The sequence below is a fragment of the Ascaphus truei genome, chromosome 7 (assembly GCF_040206685.1).
Source record: "Ascaphus truei isolate aAscTru1 chromosome 7, aAscTru1.hap1, whole genome shotgun sequence".
Classification (NCBI taxonomy): domain Eukaryota; kingdom Metazoa; phylum Chordata; class Amphibia; order Anura; family Ascaphidae; genus Ascaphus; species Ascaphus truei.
The window spans coordinates 88,666,531-88,692,586 of record NC_134489.1 but is presented as its reverse complement, the minus strand read 5'-3'; the positions used below and the strand labels follow the sequence as shown (position 1 = coordinate 88,692,586).

Here is a 26,056-nt window from a genome sequence, read left to right as displayed (position 1 = left end):
ACTAATATATTCAGACGTCATTCTTATTGTGAAATACTACAGCTGCCTGTTTAATTGGAGCAAGCTCAATGAATTCACAGTTGGAGGAAAAAAAAGTCTTGCTTAAAAAGAGAGTGTGGTGTCCAGATGTTTCAGAAGAATTCAGTCAGATGCAAAAGGAGTTTTCCCTTGAAGACATCCCTCTTAAATTGCTGAAACATGAAAATAATGATATTCTTAGTTTTCTTGGGCGTCTTGCAGTTGGATGAAATTTCTGGTTGGGGATTTAAGAACGGAGTTCTGCACAATTCTATCTGGCTAGGTATGTAATGTTTCATTCATACGGTATCAATGCTTTGCATCGGAAATCTCCAGAACAAGACTTGGTGTTATGTAATTACTGCTTTTGGTGTGTTTTTAAAACATAGTGCTTAGATATGCTGCAGTGTAGTATGTTTAATTCAAGAACTGAGAATACAACTCTCGGTGCAGAACACCCAGTTTACTACAGTTTCCTTGAAATGCCTTGTTGGTGAAATCAGAAAAAGTGAAAACATACAACACTGCCATGTATTACTAGCATACGTTTCCTGTCTTTGAGTTAAAGGGAAATACAGCATTTGTAACATGCTCATATGATTACTGTACACTACGCATGCATTGCCCCATACGTTTTGAATAGTATTTAGAAATCATTTGAAACAAAATGGGCTATAATGATGGAAAATGTGATATTATACATTATAACTAATTAACATCTTCCTCTGAGATTTGTAGTTGCTTTTTTGCACTAGTTAGGAGAGGTTAGGTTACCATCAAACAATTGTTTCCCTTATGAGCGAGATATCAGCAAAAATAAGGATCACATTTATGCTCACGTAGTGTTACCCAGCCACATCCACCTTACCTTACACAAAATGTTTTAAACTTTGTAAAGTGGGAACTTTGCTTAATCAACAACTTTATGGTAAGTTACCATTAACAATGGACTGACTTTAGACAACACTGGTGCCTCTGAATGACCAATACTGCACATCTTATAGCTTTACTGCCTCCTTCAAATGTTACTGATAATACATATTTTATAACCAGTCTCGACTTCAAATTGTGTTACCTATACCAATACAGTATGCTTTGTTGCTGCTACCATTTAAATCTGTGCCGAGGGTTTCTGTTGCAATAATGTGTATTATCCTCTAGTAAAACGGTATTACCTACGTAATGTAACCTTTAACTTCATGATAACCTACAGAAATTATAGGGTGATTGGCCCTTTCCATGGAAATTGTATTATGTCCTAATAATGTCAAGATAAATCATTGTGATAGGTTTACAATATATCTTTCAACAAGTATTTAAAATTACCAATCCTTTCATTTACAACTAGCCATAAATCGTAGGCGGTGTCCCATACTCTTGTTTTGTAAGGATCCGCTTTTACACACATTGATAAATAATTGAACAATTGTTTCTATGCTTTTATTAAGAACAGAACAATTTAAACACACCATAGTGGAAAAACTCCACCAACACCTCACACTATGTACTGTATAGTCAGTTACACAATACAGCTGCAGCAGGGACATAGATACAGTATTTAAGGAACTTTTTTTTTAGATACCCGATTTCTCAGTATAATAGTAAGTGAAAAGTATATGCAAAGACTAGTGGAGCGGTTTAACTTTCCTTGTCTCACAATTATTTTCCTATACAATATAACTTCTGAGGGTGCTGTGGCCATAAGCCAGCGAGGAAATGTGTTATGAACTTATTTTAGGAAGGGGATGCGTAAAACCCAAGCGGTTTGTGTATCAAGGCAATGTTGGCACAAAACTGGGTAATTTTTAATCTGCACCTACTGTATATATCAAAGTATTTTGCTCCAATTTTGCCCATCTGCCACAGTGTGTTGGATAGTGTCAGCAAGAGGAGTTAGGGAGGTTTTTCAAGGTGCACATTTTATGAGATGCATCACAGTCTACTTCTCTGTGCACCATTCTTTTTCTCCATTTATTTGCCAAAAAAAAAATACCTACTACTGTATATCTGAATTGGAGCAAGTCTAAAATTCAGAAAATGTTTTTGCATATGCTGCGTCTCCGCCCTTAGAAAATTATCTGCGTTTATACATACATTAGATCCCTAAATAAGGTAACAATTCATGTCCTACCAACCAATTAGATTGTAAGCTCTTCGGAGCAGGGACGCTTTTTCCTAAATGTTACTTTGATGTCTAAAGCACTTCTTCCCATTATGTATTATTTGTATGATTGTCACGTGTATTACTGCTGTGAAGCGCTATGTACATTAATGGTGCTATGTAAATGAAGATACATACATACATGCAACAGAAGTTTTTTTAATTAGTATTGTTTTATTTTACATTACATTTATTACAAATGTTCATGAGAATATAGCATCTCCTTATTCAATAAAAAACATTATTTTGATTGGTAGAAAATCGCATGTATGCGAGTCTTAGACCTCAGAATACCTCTTTCCCTTGAGGCCCGCCTATCATATTTTCCATTCGTTTGTATATATTAGAGACTGAAGTGTCATCTGGAAAAGGGTACTTACTAAAAGAAACACATTGGAACACATCTTAATTTGCCCACTCACATGCAGAAACATTTAAGGACATTCTACTGTAAGTCAGTGTACAATTGTGTATGCCAGCTGTCCTGAAATTACCCGGTGCCGGTCCCAACCCCCTGCTGCCAGGTCCAGGTAATTTCCTGTGAGCTGAAAAAGCGCCGGGTACCAGGTATTTTTTGGGGTACCCGGTACATCACTACTGACTGCAACATCCCACACAAGTTCAACATGAATACATTTGCTCAAAAAAGATGGTGGCAACCACAGCTAACGTGAAGGCCCTGATGAGCGCTTTCATCATGATTTATATTTATCTAAACAATCTTCTAGAAAAGGTTTGTTTAGGTATCATTACTAAAAACCTTTCACATGTATACAATTAATTACAGTAAACGGTGCCCTCTTTCATTGCCCTTATAGGAAGTTCTAATCTGCAAAGAAAATTATGTAAAAAACACACATTTCTGGTTTATAAAGAATAGAGCCGGGGGTGGCCAACTCCAGTCCTCAAGGGCCACCAACAGGCCAGGTTTTAAGGATATCCCTGCTTCGGCACAGGGGGCTCAATCAGTGGTTCAGTTGTTGACCCTGTCCCTTGAGGCCTGGAGTTGGCCACCCCTGGAATAGAGGATATATGGAAAGTTAGCATTACTTTATAAGCTTTAGTTCATGACGTCCACGTGGGGTTGGTTGAGAAATTGTATTGCATTTTCACTACTTCTCATATTTGCACTGTACAGTTTCCATGATGAACACAATACTTAATCAATCAAGATGGGGAACATATGATCCTGAACATTCACAATCACCAATTCCCAACAACCAAAAACACTTATTGTTACTTTTATACAAAATCAAGACTGAGGTAATGCACATAATTGCATTTTGGACTATTTACTAATACAAGAAACTGTTCATGGAACACTTTGTTCTTTTCTGGGCAACAAACCAATGTCCCCTGCCAATAAGATGGCTGCTTTGTGTGGCGTTGGCACCAAGTTGTGCCATCTGATATATGCAATTATAGAGGTAAACTAGTTCCTTTTGCCTACATTTTGTTAAACAATATTATAATTGTTCTATTCTGCAGAACAAGCAGCTGGAGTCTATCACAGAGAATCACGGAATGGAAAATACCAACTTACCTACAGAGAAGCAAAAGCTGTATGTGAATATGAAGGAGGACATTTGGCTACATACGAGCAACTTGAGGCAGCACAGAAAATAGGTAAAGGGTACTATACATTAGTGTTAAAGCCTAGGTTCAGAAGGGATCGGGTGCTTTAATCTGTTACAGACCTTAATGAATCACCCCATAACAGGGCATAAACCTAAAGAAGCACGTAATGGAAAAATAAATAAAGGCACCTTCGGAGGTATGTATCTCAGGAAGCAGGGGGTCCCTGGACGGAGCTGAAATAAACGCGGTTCAGCTCCTGAGACCCCCTGCATCAAGCCTAGTGCAAAAAATACCCAGACCTTTATCCCTTTGAATGCCAGAGGGGCCGCGAGGCCAGAGTGCCGCAGCACTTGCGATCACGTAACTGGTTGGCCACGCGGTCACATCACTGATGATGAAGCAGAAGGGGAGGAGTCATCCCTGTTCCATCTGCCATCCCTTCAGTTTGCGTACAGATCGTAGTATAACTTCGTGTTCACTCAAGACAATGTAGCAGTTAATCATGTTTCACCCATTTTGGGTTGGCATTCATTTTATCCCCTGGTAGGTAAAATTACATGTAATTGGCTAAGTAATTAGAAACTGGACTATATTCATCTCAGATTCCCTCAGCAGTGCTATGGTTAACTCAGGAGGGGGAGGGTGGTGCATTACTTAAGTTATGGGTGCACAAACATTTTTGCTGCGCCTCCCATGCCTGCTCTCCTCTGTTATTGCGCCGTCCCCCCCTTAACTCGCGCAGCGTCAAATGACACCACAGGGTCATTTGACGTCACGTAACCATGACAACCATGATGTCACATGACCCTGCGGCATCATTTGCCATGGTCACATGTCCTGAAGCTGGCTGAATCTTAGTAAGAAGAGGTTGCAGAGGCCTCGTGTGGTCCCCATGCATTTAATTTAAATGCCTTGGGGAAGAGTGCGGGACCTCTGCAACCGCCCGCGCACCCCCCCACAAAAAAATCTCACGCCCCCCAGTTTGCACACCGCTGACTTAAGTCATATATGTACATCCTCCCTATAATCAATCCCAGAGAAGTATGTATCTGACTTACATCTTTACATATGCAGGGAAGAAGGATAATAATGAAGCTTAGGAATTTCTGAATGTATCAATTAACATGACTGCTTTGCTTAAACACACTATTATTAGCACACATAGCTGCTATTTAGAAATACAGTAGGGCCCCGCTTTTCGGCAGCCCGCTTTACGGCGTTCCGCTCATACAGCGGTACCAGGAAGGGGGCTGCCATGTCTGCACATGCGTAGAACAGGGGCTGCCCAGGTCGCGCATGCGCAGAACGGAGGGTGTCAAGGTTCCACATGCACAGAACGGAGGTCGCGTATGCGTACAACAGAGGTTGTGCATGCGCAGAAGGGGGAATTGCCGGTCTGCGCATGCACAGATGCCAAATATCGCCAGTTCCGCTTTCTGGCGATTTTCGCTTTGCGGCAGGGCCATAGAACGGAACCCGTCGCATTACCGGGGCCCACCTGTAAGTACAGTATTTTAGTATCAGACCACATGCATGTATGTACAAATAACTTTGTATATTAGCACACATACATGGTATTTAGAAATTACTCATGTTTCATTACCGAACAAATGTTGTATTTAGAAATAGCTTCCATTAATCCATTTCCATGTTCTAATGAAATTAATTACAGGTATTTGCACATACAATTAGCTTAGTCAATATAAAGTTTCCAAAGGGAAAATAATACCTATTCCTGTTGTGATTAATGTAGTATGCCCTGGGCCTAAGAGGGGAGCACTAATCATGTTTGGCATCAACTAGCAATATCCACGTATTCCTTTCAACGAGAAGTCCCCTTAAAACAGAAGGACACTTTTCTTATGCAAAACAACTCAGGTCAGCAATCTTGATTTATGTCCTATGGGTAAATTTACTGTTCTCCATCACATTGCAGAATAATATGTTACAGGCCCAGGGTTTCAAACTCCATGACCACAACACACGTGCAAGGATTTACATTATTTAAATAAAGGGCCAGTCCCTTACTGTAAACAAGCTCTTAAACAAGTTGGTGGGAAGATGTGCATAAGTACATGTTCCGTTTGTGTATGTACAGTGGCGAGAAAAAGTTTGTGAACCCCAAGGATAATTAATGACATTCCATAGTTTTTCCATTATAACCTTCTTGGATCAAAACCAGTCTTTTCTTAAATATCCAATAGGGTTTATATTAACTAATTCCATGTCTTTTGAAATAAAATTATGTATGAATTAGACAAACAATGAGTAATTGAGTCAGGGTATGTGCAAAAGTAAGTGAAACCCTGGTTTTATCAACTAAATTAAAGGAGATAATTACAATCTAATGTTTAAATAATTAAATAGATCTACAGGGGTGAGTTTGGGAGGCCCTAATCTATATCAAGCGCAGAGACTTTGTGAGTTTGGTCTTCACCATACGGGTGTGTGGAAACACGTCATGCCACGATCAAAAGAAATCTCTGATGCCCTCAGAAAGGCAGTTATTACTGCTTATCAGTCTTGGAAGGGTTACAAAACAATTTCTAAGGATTTGGGGTCCACCCAATGGACTGTCAGACATAAGTTTACAAATGGAGAAAGTTCAAGACCACAGTCACGCTGCCCAGGAGAGGTTGTCCTACCAAAATGTATCCAAGAACAAACTGGCAAATCATCCAGGAAGTCACAAAGAAGCCCAGAGTAACATCTAAGGATCTGGAGGCCATACACCTTGGCTAACTATCAGAAAAACACTGAACAAGAATTGTGTTCATGGAACTATAGCCAGGAGGAAACCACAGCTCTCTAAAAGAGAACATTGCTGCCCGTCTAAAGTTTGCCAAAGAGCGCATAGATGATCCACAAGATTTCTGGAACAATGTTCTCTGGACAGATGAGTCAAAGGTAGAACTTTTTGGCATCAATGAGAAATGTTATGTTTGTCAAAAACCAAACATTGCATTCAACCAGAATAACCTCATCCCAACCATCAAGCATGTTGATGGGAGTGTGATGGTTTGGGGCTGCTTTGCTGCCTCGGGACCTGGATGGCATGCCAGTATTGACACAACCATCCATTGTATCAAAAGATTCTAGAGGAGAATGTCAGGTCCATCCGTTCGTGGACTGAAGCTGAACCAAAAGTGGGTCATGCAGCAAAACAATGATTGTAAACATACAATCAGATCTACAAAAGAATGGCTACAGAAGAAGAAATTCTGCGCTCTAGAATGGCCTAGTAAAAGTTCGGACCTAAACTCCATTGAAATGTTGTTGTAGGACTTGAAGCGAGCACTCCATGCAAGGAAGCCCTCAAATGTCACTGAGTTGAAGCGGTTGTGTAAGGAGGAACGGGTCAAAATTCCTCAAAACCGATCTGAGAGACTGACCAGCAGTAACAGGAAATGCTTAGCTGAAGTTCTTGTTGCTCAAGGGGGCGCCACCAGGTACTGAATATAAAGGTTCACATATTTTTTGACACATGAATATTGAATCATTTGTGGATAAATAAATGTTGAAAAAGTATCATGTTTTGTTTGTTCAGGTTATCTTTATCTATTATTAGAACTTGGCTTAAGATCTACTAATATTTTATTTTTGAAATATATGAAAATCCTAAAGTGTTCATAAATCTTTTCTCGCCAGTGTGTGTGTGTGTGTGTGTGTGTGTGTGTGTGTGTGTGTGTGTGTGTGTGTCTATATATGTATATATATATAATACTTGTGGTGTACATTCACATGTCTTAGACTGGTTTGCAACCCTGCTTTTCGCCATTATCACCTAGCATACAGTGCCTTCACTGCAGCAAGGGATTCTGGGAAATGACATGCAAATTAGCACACAGTGCCATTAGCACACGTTTCGGTCCTCGTAGAGGGACCTTCCTCAGGGCGGTGCCTTGAGGAAGGTTCCTCTACGAGGACCGAAACGTTGCCGGCCCTGTGTTCACAATACACACTTTTTGGATTATTACTGCAGTGTGCTGTCTTTTGTCATCAGGATCCCCCTGGTTACCACATGTCTATATATATATATATATATATATATATATATATATATATATATATATATATATATATATATATATATATATATATATATACAGATATATAGATATATATAGATATATATAGTGATACAATCACTGTCTCTAGTTGCAGGAATAGTGCAGCTAGTGTAGATTTACAGCATGCAAGCAGTTAATCTCCCCTGGAGAAGCTAGCCACAGGTGTAGCAAATTAATTAAGCAGCACTCCTGAAGAAACAGGAGTTTTAAAAGTCAGGAAGACACCTGCACACGAGAGACTGCTTTTTCCCAGAGAAGGGGAGAGAGAGAGAGAGAGAGAGAGAGAGAGAGAGAGTGTTTTCCCCAGCTAGGAAGAGGCTGGCACAGTCCCCTAGGTTCACTGGACAGTGGTCACGGAGCCTGTTGGGACTGCTTGCGTTGTAAATCCCAGGAAGAAAAAGGAAGGACACGAGACTGTGCTGAAGCAGGGATGTCCTGTCCAGGACCTTGCAGCTGTTGCAGGGTCCAGAGGGAATTACCCGGAGCCCTGGGAGGAATTCCCTAGACTCTCGTGGGGCCGAGCTGCATGTTTATTCGGTCTCCTATGAGGGTGTAGATGTTTTTTTTATGATTTGTTTTGCCTTAAAGGGACGGTGGGCCTGTTATTGTATTATTTAACCCCTGTAAATAAACCCTGTGTAAAGGAGTACAGAGTCTCCTGCCTTAATATGGGACTTAAGATACTGCAATGTGATGCAGACATAACAATAGATAGATCAGGGCTGGATTAACCATTAAGCAAAATAAGCACGTGCTAAGGGCATCAGGGGAAGAGGGGCACCACAGAAATTTTCCATTGCCGGATTTACCATGGACCATATGGTGCAAAACTGCAAATGGTGCAGCTGAAGCAGTTTCCACAAAAAGGGGCTCCACAATAAATGAAAAAAATACATACATATACTGTACAGTATATAAAATAATAAAAATAATAATAATATAGTAATAATAGAGGTTAATGATATACATTAATCATGGGAATAAAAAACAGAAAAGCCAGCGCCTCCAAAATGGAAAAAATAAAACTGACCAAATAGAGTCCAAGGGTATATGGAATAGAGTCCCGAGGGGAATCTTCAGTGAAGTCTCATAGACAGACAAACAAACATAAAAAACAAAAACGAAAAAGACAAAAGAAAAAGATCACAGTGCAACTAAACAAGACCAATATATACAAACAAATACGGAAAAGATTGGCAAAGAGATAATCACAAATTTATTGCAATTAAATAAAATATTAATAAAACAACAGACACTGGACGTACAAGCCCGCAGGTCGCACGGTGTGTCGGTGACGTCACACCACAGCGTGAGGACAGGGGAAGCGCTCGAGAGAACAGTGAGGCTCTGGGAGCTGAAGAGCAGTCAGGAAACAGCAGTGCACAGACGGGAGAGGATGATGCACGTCCAAGCCAGAGCAAAAAGACCACTCTACGCGTTTCGTGACGTCAGTCACTTCGTCAGGGGCATGGCGGTGTCGGCAACTCCACTAACAGCGTGTAGCCCTGGTCCCCCCTCGGGGTACCTCTCACCCATCTGGAAGGTCTGCGTGAGTGGCTACAGCGGTCGCCCTTGAAGTGTGGACTCTTGGAAGCTGTGCTGCTGTGCTCCATCTCTGCAGAAGCTCTGGTCTGGATTAAAAGACAGTTGCTATGGGTTTTTATTCTTCAGCTCTGCTGTAAGTAGGATTTTAATTTTACTCCTACCGGATGATTCAACTTATTAGTGTCTTTAGCCCTACATTCATGTGTCTGTTGTTTTATTAATATTTTATTTAATTGCATGAAGTTTGTGATTGTTTGTATATATTGGTCTTGTTTAGTTGCATTATGATCTTTTTCTTTTGTCATTTTCGTTTTTGTTTTTTATGTTTGTTTGTCTGTCTATGAGACTTCACTGAAGATTCCCCTCTGGACTCTATTCCATATACCATTGGACTCTATTTGGTCAGTTTTATTTTTTCCATTTTGGAGGCGCCGGCTTTTCTGTTTTTTACTGCTTGTATTGGTTTGTGTACAACTTTTTTGCCTAGGCAGCCCCCACTTTAAGTTTAAAGTGTACTTACTGTATGTGTGTCACTTATAGTGTCATCTATTTTTATTCACTGCATTAGCGCTGTTTTCACTGCTCTTCCCTTTTATTAATCTTGGGAATACAACAATATAAAAACAAGATTCAGTCATGCTAAACGTTATTGAATAATTGTAAAAGACAATATTGAATGTGCCTTTCCAAATGTAGACATTTGCTTTAGTATATTTTTAACATTAATGGTCACAAATTGCTCAGCTGAGCGTTCATTTTCTCAGTTGAAGTATATTAAAAAATCCCAACAGAACAACTATGCAACAAGGCAGGCTGGGTGCCTTATCTGTACTAAGTATAGGAGCAGATGTGTTACTGTAGGTAAGACTAGTTTTGATCAAAGACTTTACAATTAGAAAGAGTAGGAGAAAACTTTTCAAATATAAATAAAGTGGAAGTATACACAAATAAATATTATTTTCCATCTTACTGTAAGTTTTATTTCATTTCGAAAAATAACATTTTATTTTACGGTTTATTATTGTTTAAATTTTGAATTAGATATATACTGTATGGGGGACCAAAATCTTTTAAGTGCTTAGGGCCTCTAAAGGTCTTAATCCGGCCCTGAGATAGATAGATAGATAGATAGATAGATAGATAGATAGATAGATAGATAGATAGATAGATAGATAGATAGATAGATAGATAGATAGATAGATCCAGCAACATATGCTGCGTTTTGCAAAAGAGATGTTCGAATAAAGGGAAATATAATTACATGGGGCTACGTGTATCAAACATAAAACACAATAAGGAAGAAGTTATCAGTGCTCTGAAGATCAGATAGTTGAGGAGTTACGTTTATTATTAATATAATTTCTTTATAGGGCACCAACAAATTCCAGATGCAGAAAGACATGAGACAATACAACATAGAACAGGGTTGGCCAACTCCAGTCCTTAAGGGCCACCAATAGGCCAGGCATTAGGGATATCCCTGCTTCAGCACCGGTAGCTCAATCAGTGGCTCAGTCATTATGACTGAGCCACATGTACTGAAGCAGGGATATCCTTAAAACCTGACCTGTTGGTGGCCCTACCGTGTGGTAGGGGTGAGGAGCTTTTTCAGATACGGGGGTAGCTTGCCCAAGAAGTATTTGAAGGCAAGACAGGAGAGATGAACTTTGTGCTAGGCCAATCTAGTTCTTTGAGCATCCCGCAGTGATGTGTGTTGTAGTTACATTGGAGGACAAGGCGGAATATTGAATTGTAGAGGGCGTCTTGTTTGCTAAGGTGAGATTGAGGATCTGTGCCATATACTATCTCTCCATATTCTATTTATTGAATTGGCATCTGCTTTGCGATGTGCTTTCTGACCAGCGGGCTTATGGAGGATTTGTTCCTCTAAAGTACACCTAGTTTGGCTGTCAGGGTATCAATTGGCCACCCAAATGTTAAGAGGGTGTCAAACCATTTGTCCAGATATTTGAAACGAGTGACAGTGGCTAGGATGGTATCAGAGTTGGTTCTGATCTGTAGCTCCATTATTGGTAGCTTTAGAAATTTAGCTGTGGTCCCAAATACCATTGTTACAGTGTTGTCAGTGTTTAGAAACAGTTTGTTTTGGGAAATCCAGTTTTCAAGTCTTACAAAAATCAGATTGAAGTAAGTGTTCAAGGTCAGAAAGGCTAGGGCTGTGTGCATATTAGATTGTGTCATCTGTATACATGTGTATTGAAGCTCCATTACAAGCAATAAGTAGATCATTGATGAAGACTGAAAAGAGTTGGGGCCCCAGAACAGAAAATAAAAATTATAGTACCGTGCACCAGATAGGGATATATCATGAAAAATGTGACTCAAATTTGTTGAAGTGATACTTAAAGTGTCAATTGTTATAATGAATTAGTAATAAAGTGACAAATCACCGGGTAGTCGCATTCTAGTGAGTGTAATCGGAATTTGCCGTCAGTGTGGGACCTTCCCTACATTTTGTTTGAGCCACGAGAGGTGCTGATCGAGCTTGGACTGACGCCGGGATCCAGGAACCAACAGCCCACCATGAGGACGCTGATCACCATGTACCTGTTAGCGGAACACAGGAACCATCGCTTGGTGCGGGGATCAGCTGTATGCCACTGTGGTAACATGTACCTAACATGCAAATGCCTGTTTGACTCAAACTGATGTACATGCAATACTCACCTGCTCCATTATAGAACAATATATTTATTATTACTACACCATGAGAGTTGTGCGCTGTCTTTCTTCTCTTTACTAGCCCCAGAACAGAGCCGTGTGGGACACCACAGGTGATATCCAAGGGGTTAGAGCTAGAACCCGAGATAGGCACATGTTGGATCTGGTAGGAAAATGAGGCAGTGCACAGCCAGAGGTAACAGAAGGAGGCTCACGGTTTATAGCAAAACAAAAAGTTAATTTATTACATTAAAAAAGTGGACAAAAAGAAGTCCCCCCTAAGCCACAGCAGGGGTCCACCAATGCGTTTCGGGCAGTATGCCCTTTATCAAGGTGTACACAACAACCATAGAAGCTCACATTTATACTACAGCGCCGATCGCGCTATCGCGTGACATCACGGATGGTGCAACCAATCAGATGGCATCTCCTATCAGACATGTCCCGATTGGATATTGGGATCGCGTCATTACAACAAACTTTATTAAGCCTCACATATCCTCAAATACAATGCAAGGGATATGGGCTAAAGGATGGTGCTCTCCGATTGGTGCACTGAACTTGGGAACAAACACAACTTTATTAAACTAACATTTTACAGTTTAAAACGTCTGTCACGACAAAAAAGGCTTCCAAACCCTAGTGCAAAAAAGGGAAAATAAGACAAAACAAACGTTTTACAAAAGGACTAACACAAATAATAATAGTAACAATAAATAAAATACAAAAAAAGGAAAATAGCGGGGAAATCTAGTAAATAGCGGGGAAATCTCCCCTAAATATATCTTCTTCTTCTTTACTATTACTATATATTTGTGAAAGCGTCATATGTTTCTATGTCTGTATGTGTCTCCCTGTGTCCCTCCCTGTGTCCCTCCCTGTGTCCCTAGCGGCAATCCCATTGGACCTTGGGCCAGGCCAATGAGATTGCTCCCTTGGCTCGGCCGCCCCTGCACACCTGCGGCTCTCCCCTCACATAGGCCGCTCCCCCAACTGACCATCCCCGAGAGCGCTCCCCACGGCTCTCACCACCCATAGGCCACTCCCTCACCCGGTGCTCTCCCTCAACCCCCAACCGCTCCCCCCCTCTCCCCCCCTCCCCCCCGCTCACCCCCCCCCCCCCCCCGGCCACACACACAGAGCACGCTCTCTGCGGCTCTCCCCTCACACAGGCCGCTCCCCGTCCCAGAGGCCGCTCCTCCGGCTGTCTCTGCCTCTCCCCGCGGGAGGAACAGCACCTCCTCACCGGAGCGTCTCAGCCTCTCCGCTGAGGAGCCCGAGGTGGGAGAGGAGCGTGGCCGGTACCTGGACGAACAGGAGCGCGGCCGTGTGCAAGGTCAGTAAACGCAGGGAAATGGGTTATTCCCTGACTCCCCCTGCCCTTTGCACCCTCCCTGCCCCCCCTACCCTCCCTGCCCCCCCCCCTACCCTCCCTGCCCACCTGCCCCTTGCCCCCCTTGCCCTTTGCCCCCTGCCCTCCCTGCCCTTTGCCCCCTGCCCTCCCTCCCCCTGCCCTTTGCCCCCTGCCCTCCCTCCCCGTGCCCTTTCCCCCTGCCCTTTCCCCCTGCCCTTTGCCCCCTACCCTCCCTCCCCCTGCCCTTTGCCTCCTGCCCTCCCCTGCCCTTTGCCCCCTGCCCCCCCTCCCCCTGCCCTTTGCCCCTTGCCCTCCCTCTCCCTGCCCTTTGTCCCCTGTCACCCTCCACCTGCCCCTCCTCCCCCTGCCCCCTCAGCCCTTTTCCCCCTGCCCCCCTAGCCCTTTGCCCCCTGCCCCCCCTGCCCTCCCTCCCCCTGCCCTTTGCCCCCTGCCCTCCCTCCCCCTGCCCTTTGCCCCCTTCCCTCCCTCCCCCTGCCCTTTGCCCCCTGCCCTCCCTCCCCCTACCCTTTGCCCCCTGCCCTCCCTCCCCCAGCCCTTTGCCCCCTGGCACCCTCCACCTGCCCCCCCAGCCCTTTGCCCCCTGCCCCCCAGCCCTTTGCCCCCTGCCCTCCCTCCCCCTGCCTTTTGTCCCCTGCCACCCTCCACCTGCCCCCCCAGCCTTTTGCCCCCTGCCCCCCAGCCCTTTGCCCCCTTCCCTCCCTCTGCCCTTTGCCCCCTGCCACCCTCCACCTGCCCCCCCAGCCCTTTGCCCCCTGCCTCCCCAGCCCCCCCAGCCCTTTGCCCCCTGCCCCCCTGCCCTTTTCCCCCTGCTCTCCCTCCCCCTGCCCTTTGTCCCCTGCCACCCTCCACATGCCCCCCCAGCCCTTTGCCCCCTGCCCCCCCAGCCCTTTGCCCCCTGCCCTCCCAGCCCTTTGCCCCTTCCTGCCCTTTGCCCCTCCCTGCCCTTTGCCCCTCCCTGCCCTTTGCCCCGCCTCTCCCTTTGCCCTGCCCCTCCCTGACCTTTGCCCCTCCCTGCCCTTTGCCTTGCCCCTCCCTGCCCTTTGCCCTGCCCCTCCCTGCCCTTTGCCCTGCCCCTCCCTCCCCTCCCTGCCCCCCCCACCCCTCCCTGCCCTTTGCCCCCCCCCCCCGCCCCTCCCTCCCCTTTGCCCCCCCTCCCCTCCCTGCCCTTTGCCCCCCTGCCCTTTGCCCCCCTGCCCTTTGCTCCCCTGCCCTTTGCCCTCCCCACCCTTTGCCCTCCCCACCCTTCTACGCCCCTTGGTCCCCCCAGCCCTTCGACGCCCCTCCCCCCCCCCCGCCCTTCCACTCCATGCCCCCTGCCCTTCCACGCCCGGGCAACGCCGGGTATATCAGCTAGTAATTAATAATGGTTATGTGTGAACCCAAGTTGTCCGAAGGAAAAAAGATATTAGATCAGTTTTTAGATAGAAACAACAAAAATAATTGAATATAATACAAAAGATCTGAAAAGTAATTAAATATATATCAATTACAGAAAGCTATGATCAAAAAAATTGGTAAAATAATTTTAAAAGAATGGTCTAAAAACTGATCTAATATCTTTTTTCCTTCGGACAACTTGGGTTCACACATAACCATTATTAATTATATATTTAGGGGAGATTTCCCCCTTTTTTCTCTGACTTTAGGGTTAATTTATGGTTAGTGTGCTTAGTAGTTTTGAAGGAAAGGGTGTAAAAGTAAAAAGTAAAAATTAAGAGTCATGTTATAACTTGCTTTGTGCCCTCCTGGTCTTGTAAATGTTCCATTGCGCAAATGTGCTATTTTTGAATTGTTATGCTTCTTAGGGTATAGTAAAACCTTTACTTTGGGAGTTAATATATTATTTCTTTCATAATCATTTGATTAAGTAGCACTTTTTTTTCAAATTTAATTTTTAATCTTTAGCTTTAACTGCTATTTTCCTTTTTTTTTGTATTTTATTTATTGTTACTATTATTATTAGTGTTAGTCCTTTTGTAAAACGTTTGTTTTGTCTTATTTTCCCTTTTTGCACTAGGGTTTGGAAGCCTTTTTTGTCGGCACAGACGTTTTAAACTGTAAAATGTTAGTTTAATAAAGTTGTATTTGTTCCCAAGTTCAGTGCACCAATCGGAGAGCACCATCCTTTAGCGCATATCCCTTGCATTGTATTTGAGGATATGTGAGGCTTAATTAAGTTTGTTGTAATGACGCGATCCCAATATCCAATCGGGACACGTCTGATAGGAGATGCCATCTGATCCGTGACGTCACGCGATAGCGCGATCGGCGCTGTAGTATAAATTTGAGCTTCTATGGTTGTTGTGTACACCTTGATAAAGGGCATACTGCCTGAAACGCGTTGGTGGACCCCTGCTGCGGCTTAGGGGGGACCTTTCTGTCCACTTTTTTAATGTAATAAATTAACTTTTTTTGCTATAAACCGTGAGCCGCCTTCTGTTACCTCTGGCTGTGCACTGCCTCATTTTCCTACCTGTTCCTGCTGCCAACCTGGGAGATTGCATGCCTAAGGCCTTGGACATAGTAAGCACTTAGGTGCTGCCGCTCGCTCTACCAGGAGCTTTTTGCTGTCCTGGCAGAGGAGACAACAAGCGCGCTTGGGAGGCGGGTATCACTATGTGTGTGTCACTTGGTAGCTGTCAGTGTGTGTGTGTGTGTCACTTTGAAGTGGTCTGTGTGTTTGTGTGTCACTGGGGAACCTGTGTGTGTGTGTATATGTGTGTGTGTGTATATTATATAATATTTTAAAAATTAAAAAAAAACGACATATTGTGAGAATAAATTATTTATTAACATTGTGCAACTTTGATAAATATATTCACACACACACGCGCACACACACACACACATACATGCACGCACACACATGCACACACACACACACACACACACACATACACATACAGTACATATACACACACACACACATACACACACATACACACATACACACACACACACACACATGCACACACACACACACAAATGCACACACACACACACATGCACACACACACACACACACACACACATCACACACCACACAGACATACACACACACACACAAATACACATACACACATACATACACACACACACACATGCACACACACACACACACACACACACACACACACACACACACACACACACACACACACACACACGCGCACACACACACACATGCACACACACACATGCACACACATCACACATCACACATCACACATCACACACCACACAGACATACACACACACACACATACACACACACCTCTGTGCTTACAATGCCGGACCGGCTGCAGACCCATTGGATGGGAGCGGTCACGTGACCGCTCCTCCGCTTCCCCGAGCGGCAAATTTCAAACTTGCCTGTCTCGGGGAAGTTTCTCAGCCTCCGCACGCATTAGCAAGCATGCGGAGGGAGAAACTATAGCCGCGCTGATAACAGATGCAGGGGCTTTGTGCATCTGTTCAGCGTGGCTCAGCCTGGCTCAGCGACGCTGAGTGCACTATGTCCTGGGCCTAAGAAAATTCTGATGTTGGTTACTCCAGGAGAAACTAAGTGAGTGCACTTTATGGGTCGCTGTACCCTTTCTTTCTCCTTTGATTAATGGGACTTTGGTCTGTACTACTTATTTATAGTGCCGCTGGCATTAGGTACTAGCCCCTAACCCTATTAAGGCTACGTTATGCTATATGCTTATATGGAAGGAGTTTATCCCAACTGCAGTTTATTATTCCAAACAGGACTTGTTTTTTCTCATGCACTGGCTTTCTACACAAACATGTTGGGATCTACCTGATAAGTAGGAATGAAACCAGTTTAACGCATGCTTCCCTATTCCAGAGCACTGGCGTTTGTTTAGCAAGATACCATGATCAACAGTATCAAAAACTTTTTCAAAACCTAAGAATATTGAACCAGTGAGTTGTCCCCGTTCCATTCCACACTGGATCTCATTGCAAACTTTTAGTACGGTTGTTACCATGGAGTGTTTGGGGCGAAAGACGAATTCGCTAGGGAAATTTATTTTGGTATAGTGATCGCTTAATTGGGAGTGAACACATTTTTCCATGACTTTGGATAGTATTGGGAGAAGAGAGATTGGCATATAGTTTGAAACAGTGTTTTTGTCCCCACTTTTGACGATTTTGAACTCCGGCAGTTTTCCAGTTCTTAGGGATATGGCCTGCAGACAAAATAGAGTTGATTAGGGAAGCAAGCGGTTTGGCAATGGCTGGGGCACCAAGTCGCAGGAACTTTGAACAATCTGGGGGGTGCAAGATTTTTCAGGGGGGGGCACGGCCATTGCAGAGGCCCCGCGCTGTTCCCCAAGGCATTTTTAAATTAAATGCCATGGGTTCGCGTGAGTCCTCTGCAATTCTCCTTGCCTTCGGCAATGCGTCGCCATGGCAACGTGGCGTCAATTAACGTCATTTGACGCCGGCGACAAGGTAAGGGAGGGGGCGCGCGAGCAGGGAGGGGGGCACAGCGGGGAAAGATTGCGCACCCCTGAAGTAGAGGATGAGATTGAAAATGTTTAACATTTGAAAAACATAGTTTAATTGAGTAAGTTACTGTAGATTGCTCCTTAACAAGTAAATAAATAGTAAAGTGAATAATAGTGAACATTTCAATCTTTTATATTACAGTAATATTGACTGAATCAATGAATAGCATAGTACATCCTGTTATCTACTTTGGACCCGTATCTGAAAGAGGGACAAACAAGCCTTCAAAAGCGCTGCTATAAACTCTGCTATAAAATATATTCAGTTCCAAGCATGCCTGTGTCAAGTTTCTTAATCTTTATTAAAAAGCTGCAGGGTGATATACTTCCCTAAACATCTGTAATTCATTTCACTTTGGCAAGGATAGAATAATGGCATTGTGTAAGTCCAGAAGTTTTTTGCTACTTACATTTCTCCATGTACTAATATGAGATCATTTCCTATAAAGGGGCAGCCAAAAAAAGTCTTACTGTGAAGTTCATTATTTTCTCTTAACTTTATTTCAGTTGTGAAATGTGTAATTGGTACAACATTAAAGGACTACTACAAATGCATATACAGTGACTGCCCAATGTGTTGTCTGCTCCCACACAGTATTTATTTTCATCTTTAGCTGTAATCTGTGCACACAAACAACCGCAGGATGAAGCCACCCAGTACCATAATTAATAGAAGCTTGGCCCCAAAGTAGTGGTATTTACATGCCAATAGTATAAAATTGGTCAGAATATTGTTTTACGGCTTCGTGTTCTAGTGAGATTACATTTTAGAGGGACAGTACGTTTACATTAATTATCAAGCAATATTTATTATCATTACACACCGCAGAAAGATCTACCAAACAGCTTATACATCAATACAATACATTAATGGCATCATAGATGATGTTTTGTATTGCACCTTTTTTTAAATGTCTAACAGTAAAGGGAATTGAGGTATGTTAAATTATGCAGAATAAATTCATGTTCACAGGGGAGTAAGGAAGGGTAAATATTTTGATAATGCCCACTGCCATTTATAGCTGCTGAGCCTGCTAAGGCCAGCACCTACTGCAAAAAATCTCTACCATACACTGGTCCTCAATCCACATACAGATACACTAATGCACTTGAGCACACAGCCCCAGGGTTGCCCCCTCTCCGGGTTTGACCCGGAGACTATGGGTTTTGGCCACGTATCTCCGTAAATCTCCGGGTTGCGGCGGAATCCTCCGTCATCACCCCCTGCAAATCAAGTAAAAACATGGCTGCCAGACTAAAATGGTGCCACGTTGCTATGACAACGGGACGCTACGTGATGTCAAGCCGCCACATGACGCCTCAGTGCCATAAGGCATGACACTGTGTGACTCCCCGACGTCACGTAGCGTCCCGTTGTCATGGCAACGCGGCGACATTTGTTGTCGCGCACCCATGTTTTGACTTGATTTGCAGGGGGAGATGCCAAGAAATGCAGACGGTAAGAGAAAGAAATATATAAGAGAAAGATAAACGTAAAAAAATGTTATCTCCGTGTTAACCTTCAATAGAAGGTGGCAACCCTGTATAGCACTGATGTTCTGAAATTGTAAGCCTGTGCTTTGTTGCTTGTATGGGTGCTTCGCCCATGGCTTACAATGCTAAACATCTGCAGGCAAGATCTCTGTGTCCCCAAAGCATGCACAGTCCCAACTTACAACCAATTCAACTTTCCACAGGACCAAACGATTCTAAGATTTTTTTCTTACCTAAGTCCAATTTTCCTTTACGATCTACAAGTTCCATTTATTTTTATTTTAGGATTCCATGTATGTGCTTCAGGATGGCTGAATCGAGGAAGAGTTGGTTATCCCATAGTAAAACCAACATTCAATTGTGGATTTGGAAAAACAGGCATTATTGACTACGGTTTTCGGCTAAACAAGAGTGAAAGATGGGATGTCTACTGCTACAACCCCCATGGTATTGTAAAAGGAACAGAATGTTTATGCAGCGCTTTAAACGTATTGAAGGAGAAGTGTTGAAGTTATCATTCAATGCAAAATAATATTTGTAAAAGGGAGAACTCAAATAAAAAAAAATGAAAAAGCAAAAGAATACACTACATTTCAACCTCGCATAACGGTTGACAAAAGATCCTGCACATTCAAAGTATAAATATAGAAATATATATTATATAAACATCATCAAACATAATGCATAAAGTATATATAAAATATATACATTCATTATTTCTAAACCTCAAAGTTAAAATATATACTGGGGTAAAAACGACACAAAATTATAAAAATGGTGCTTGGGAGTGAAATATTTCCAAATCGCATCAAATCATTTACATACATGTAAACATGTTTTAAGTATGCTGTATCAAGGAAGGTGGCCTACCTACATTGTACCGTAAGTAGTATCATGGGTATTTGAAGCACAATAAAGATGTATGTAGCTTCTATGTCAGGGGTCTCCAAACTCAGTCCTCAAAGGTCGCTTTTATGGATATCCCTGTTTCAGCACAGGTGGCTCAATGGGAGAAGGCGTGAGGAACCTGGTTCAATTCCTGGTGTCGGCCCCTTGTGACCTTGAGCAAGTAACTTTATCTCCCTGCAGGGCCTTGTGCCTGCAAAATGTCTCTGTAAAGCACTACATAAAACTAGCAGCATATATATATATATAAAGGCTTACAAATGCTTTGGCCAAAGGGTTTAACAAAATACCCTTTTTCATGAGATTATTATTTTATCTTAGCCTAATTGGTAGGAGCGCAGGAATCGTTCTTTTTGTTTTTCTATATGTTAAGGCCTATCTTTTTATCTGCAGCAAACATCTATAGGGAGGAGTGCGGTATTATGTACAGTTTTTCATAAAACTAGCAGCGCTATACAAGAACATGCTATTATTATTATTATTAATCAGTGGCTCAGTCTTTGACCTCAGGTCTTTGACTTGAGCCACCTGTGCTGAAACAGAGATATTCATAAAAGCCAGCGTGTTGGGAGCCCTTGAGGACTAAGTTTAGAGACCCCTGTTCTATGTCAATCATTTGTACTGCATGCCATTCAACAAGTCAGTGCCATACTTACTAAGCAGTGCTGTGCCATAAGACACCTTTCCGTACTTTCCCATAACGGGGCCTGTATCTCGGGAAGCAGGAGGTTCCCGGACCTGAAATCAACGCGGTTCTGCTCCGGAGACCCCCTGCTCACATACAATAGTATTACATATTTTTATTAAAACCCTACAATCGCTGGCGAGATATTTGCAGGGAGAGACGGCTCTATATGCAGTTGGCCAGCCCATATCGCTGCAGATCCACGGGTTTTAACTTTTGAGAGAGGCGAAATGACATCGCTGCTCCTCGCCAGTTTGGTCATTTAGCTATCGCAGGTCTTCAGAGTCTTTCTGAATACTGTGATAACTACACTGACAAAACTGGCAGCGTAAGAGGCCCAGCGAGATGTTTTATGAAGGCTAATATCCTAGGCCCCTATGTGTAGGGATTCCAGTGTTGGGTTTAAACAAAAAATAGAACACTGGAAAAATATCAGTGACCTATCATCTGGCACCTCTGCTGAAATGCAGTAAAAAAACAGAAATGATGCTTTATTTCCTACTGAATTCCAACTCTTGTAAACAGCTTAGTCATAGGTAGGAAACAAAAACAACACAAGGGGATAAAAACTGCAGTGATATATGCCAAATTCAAATGTCTCCATTTATTTCTCATTGTTAACACTGATAAACACTTTTTTTTAAATTAAATTTAAACGGAAAACAAAACCATTAAACACTTATTTTACAAAATAGAAAAAAGAAACACTGAAAAACAAAATCCCTAGCTATCGGATAAGAAAATATTGTCCTTATGAGCAGGTATTATCGCTCCTAGTGGCAAAACAGCCAGGTGTGACTTTTGGCACAGTTCCTTGTATAAATACGTTGACTCGGAAATATGTGTTATTGCAATCGATGGTGTTTTCAAATGTCTACCTTACAAGTTTTGTATATTAACACAATTTTAATTTGAGAAGCATTCGGACACAATATGCAGCAAATAAAAATACCACTTGAGGTGCATTTGCATGTCTCAGACAGGTCTGCAACCCTGTCTTCCCCTATTATCGCTTAGCAAACAGTGCTTCCACTGCAGCCGTGGATTCTGGGTAATGACTTGCAAATGAGCAACGTGAGTTTACTTCTCATCCATTTACAAACATGTACTTCAATTAAAATCCCCCATGTGGTACATTTGTATGATCTTGCATTTTAATAGGATTGGATTATTTCTGTGTGTATTTTAGCAAAGGAATGTGGTGGAGTACTGACAGATCAAGAGAGAATCATTAAGTCCCCGGGTTACCCGGATGAATATGAAAATGAACAAATCTGCTCTTGGCATATAAGACTGAACTTTGGCCAGCGTATTTACTTGCAGTTTCTGGATTTTGATGTTGAAGATGACACTGACTGTCTGTCTGACTACTTTGAAGTATATGATAGCTATGACGATCTCCACGGATTTGTGGGAAGGTAATAATGATTCTTATTTCCTGTGGAATCTTGTTCCCCCTCACTAGGGCCGCCGATAGCTTTCAGGACTAAGAGATTCCACTGGGACCCCAAGCGTCAGCTGCCTTGCGAGCCCCCCTCTTTATCTTACAACCACCTCTCACACACATCGGCCGCGCTCTCACCCCCTCTGTTTCTCTCCCCCATCTCACACTCACCCCATATTTCTCTCCCACTCATCACACTTCTCACCCTCTGTCTCTCAGTACCCCCTCACTGTTCCTCCCCCTTACACTCCCAACTCTCCCCTTCCCTCTTACATACCCACTCTACCTCTATACCTCTCCCCTCTATTACACCCCTCCCACTCTCTTGCTCACTCACTTTTCCCCTTCCTCGTACTCTCACTCCCCCCTCCCTCTCTTACTCTCTTTCCCCCATCCCATTCTTGCTTACGCCCCCTATCACTCCATCCCTCCCCCCCTCACTCTTCTCTCTCACTCCTCCACCTCACCCTCTCTTACACCCCCTATCTCACTCACTCTCCCCCTCCTCCTCTTTCACTCAATGCCACGTCCTCTCACATAATCAACACACATACACACTTTACAATCCCGCGAACTGATGCAGAAGTTGGGCCCGACTTTCGCCTACGAGCAGCACACGCAGGGGAGGGACGTGGGGTGAAGGTGACTGCAGCTGGGGAGAGCTGTGGCCCAGCAGCCAACAGAGGCCTGGCAGACGCAGAAGTAGAGCCTGACCTCCGGCCGGGCCCCCGGTAGCCACTGGACCCAGAACATTTGTCCCAGCTATCCCCCCCCCTGTTAGCTGCCCTGCCCCCCACTGTTCTAAGATAATGCTGTAATGAGTTGTATTAACCGCAGTATACACAGTAATACATGAAGGTTTATATACTTTTAGAAAACAAATCTAAACATATTTTCACATCTGTTTTCAGTATTTGTCTTCCGTCTTGAATTTCAGGTACTGCGGTGACGAGCTTCCTGATGACATTATTAGTACAGGTAACCATAATGCAGGAGTCCACAGATTCTATTATTTGTAAAATACAATGCTTAGCAGCTTTATAAAGTATAGGAATGAAAATACATTCCAGTAATATGTGTGTATATGTGTGCATGTGTGTACACACACACACACACACACACACACACACACACACACACACACACACACACACACACACACACACACACATATATATATATAATAACATACTCCTTTTGTTTATGGGGGAAGAATGTTTCCTCCTGGAGAGAAAATATCTTCCGTGCAGTTGTCATGTTCAATACGAGGCATCGGAGAGAAAGCTGCAAAATTGACATTGTAACATAATGGTGACACGGCGGCCATGTTTGTAGGTTTTTTTTGTGCCAAACACTGGCACAAAAACACTGCAGATATCTCAGGAGCCACAGGGTCTTTGGACTTCTTGGGGCCAAGGAGCAGTTCCGGTGGATCCCTGGTTCAGATAAGCTTTGAAAAAGAAAACATGGGGGTTATTTAAGGAGATTGCTGCTTGTATTGCATATGTGGTGTTTTGTTAGGGACCTCCACACCTCCTGAACTGGTAAAGAATAAAATGATACTTTGATATAGATCCTGAAGAATAAAACAGAAAAAATATCACATTCCCGTGAACAGTTCTAGTATTGAAAAAGGGGAAAGAGATTGCCAGTTGCTGGATCACTAGCTACCGAAGCTTGTAAGATGCTCAAACGATCGTTTCCTTGGAGCCACATAAGAAACTTCTCCAAGTGGTAGGATGTGTGAAACACGATACATATGGCGATTGATTTCATCATTATTTTTCCCAAGCTCCTATTGAACTGTGGTTACCTCCCAAATAGTGGTCTGTGATATGATGCGAGGTGCCCCTTCCCAGACGCACTCAAACATAATTATAAGGATATTACTTTCTTTGCATATTTACGTTTTTGTTTTTTTGTTCCAGGAAATGTCATGACTTTAAAGTTTTTGTCAGACGGCTCCATAACTGCAGGAGGATTTCAGATCAAGTACACTGCTGTGGATCCACCTTTGGAATTAGCCGAGATGAACAATTTCACTTTAACTCCTGAAACCAATATTAACTTTAATTAAACAATTGAACGTACTCATCAGCACTGTTTCAGAATGGTTTTCAACGCAAAACAATCTGTAAATCACTTTGTGTTTCTATATCCTATGGCTGAATCATTCGATCCCAAAAGCTTAAACATAAAATAAGTTATAATATGGCAAGTAAAAAAGTGACAAAAACCCTCTACTGTACAGTGTACAACCAGCAAAAATACCACTTGTGGGCACATTTGCATCTCAGACAGCTGTCTGCAAGTACGTTTACTGGCTATGCACTTTAACCCGGGCTGTGTCGAACAAGCTGTGTAATATGGCAGGCATAAGCTTATAGGGGTTCATGTTAAAATGGACAAGAAAATAGTGACACACTGCGAGTGCTCCATTGCATGTCATTACCCAGAATCCCCTGGCTGCAGTGGAAGCACTCTGGCTCAAACTTTGGACTTTGGTTATTGCACAATATTAGAAGACGACAACTTGTGTTAATACCTGACTCAGTCCTCCAATCCAGTACACACAGTAGGTTACTTTATACTATTGCAGTGGAAGCATTATATGCTAAAAGATAATGGGGAAAGGCAGGGTCGGAGACATGTGAATGTGCTCACAAGTGTTATTTTTATTTGCTTGACATAGTCTAAAAATAGTGGATAGAGTATTATACAGAGCCACATCCAGTATGTTGTATAATGACAGATGCAGAAAGATAGTGACCCTTTCTGTGCCCTTAGAGTGTCAATGGATTTATGGTCTTATTCAATAAGATCTAATGCTGCCGATCACAAACCCAATCCCGATAAATTAAGATGCCATACAACAGGAGGTGCATTTTGCAGAGGAATTCGACCAATAAGGCCCAAATCAGCAAAGCTCTGTTAAGTCAGGGCTTGTAACGGGACATCACCAAATTTAAGAACGGGCGTTATGTTACTTGAGGTTAACGCAAATCCTAAAGATAATTTTATATGTGAATGTTGTTCTAAATCTCCTTAGCATGCAAGTAGGCTTCATGTCATGCTAATACAGCATAACATTGCATTATCTTCCAATAACGTGACAAGAAGTATTTCATAGCATTACAGAACCCGAAATCGATTTTAACTCAAGTTGAGAAAGAGAGGAGAAAGAAATAACGCTGGAAATACCACTGTTGTTAACTCAGGGGTGTGCAAACTGGGGGGGCGCAAGGTTTTTCTGGGGGGGGCGGGGGCGGTTGCAGAGGCCCCGCACTCTTCTCCAAGGCATTAAAATTAAATGCTGTGGCATCATGTGAGGCCTCTGCAACCACAACTTACGGAGATTCAGACGGCGTCTGGATGCGTCTCCATGGCAACGCGGCGTAAATTGACGCTGCGGGGTCATGTAGCGTGATGTCACATGACCCCACGCATCATTTGACGCTGCACTTAGCGAAGGAGGGGGTGCGAGCACCGGGGAACATAAGGCAGAGAGGCGCAAGATGTTCTGAGGGGGCACGGCAGTTTAGAGGTCCCACGCTCTCCCCCCAGGCATTTAAATTAAATGCCGG

At 43.0% G+C, this 26,056-nt stretch overlaps 1 protein-coding gene across 1 annotated transcript; it reads left to right on the top strand.

Annotated features, from left to right (window-relative positions):
- On the top strand, positions 1-24,569 carry TNFAIP6 (TNF alpha induced protein 6). Its single transcript, XM_075609406.1, has 6 exons — positions 1-301; positions 3,668-3,805; positions 19,723-19,884; positions 22,218-22,446; positions 23,410-23,450; positions 24,401-24,569. Exons 1-6 carry the CDS (start codon positions 199-201, stop codon positions 24,547-24,549), a joined length of 822 nt encoding a protein of 273 aa, XP_075465521.1. The 5' UTR covers positions 1-198; the 3' UTR covers positions 24,550-24,569.
- The last annotated feature ends 1,487 nt before the right edge of the window (positions 24,570-26,056 follow it).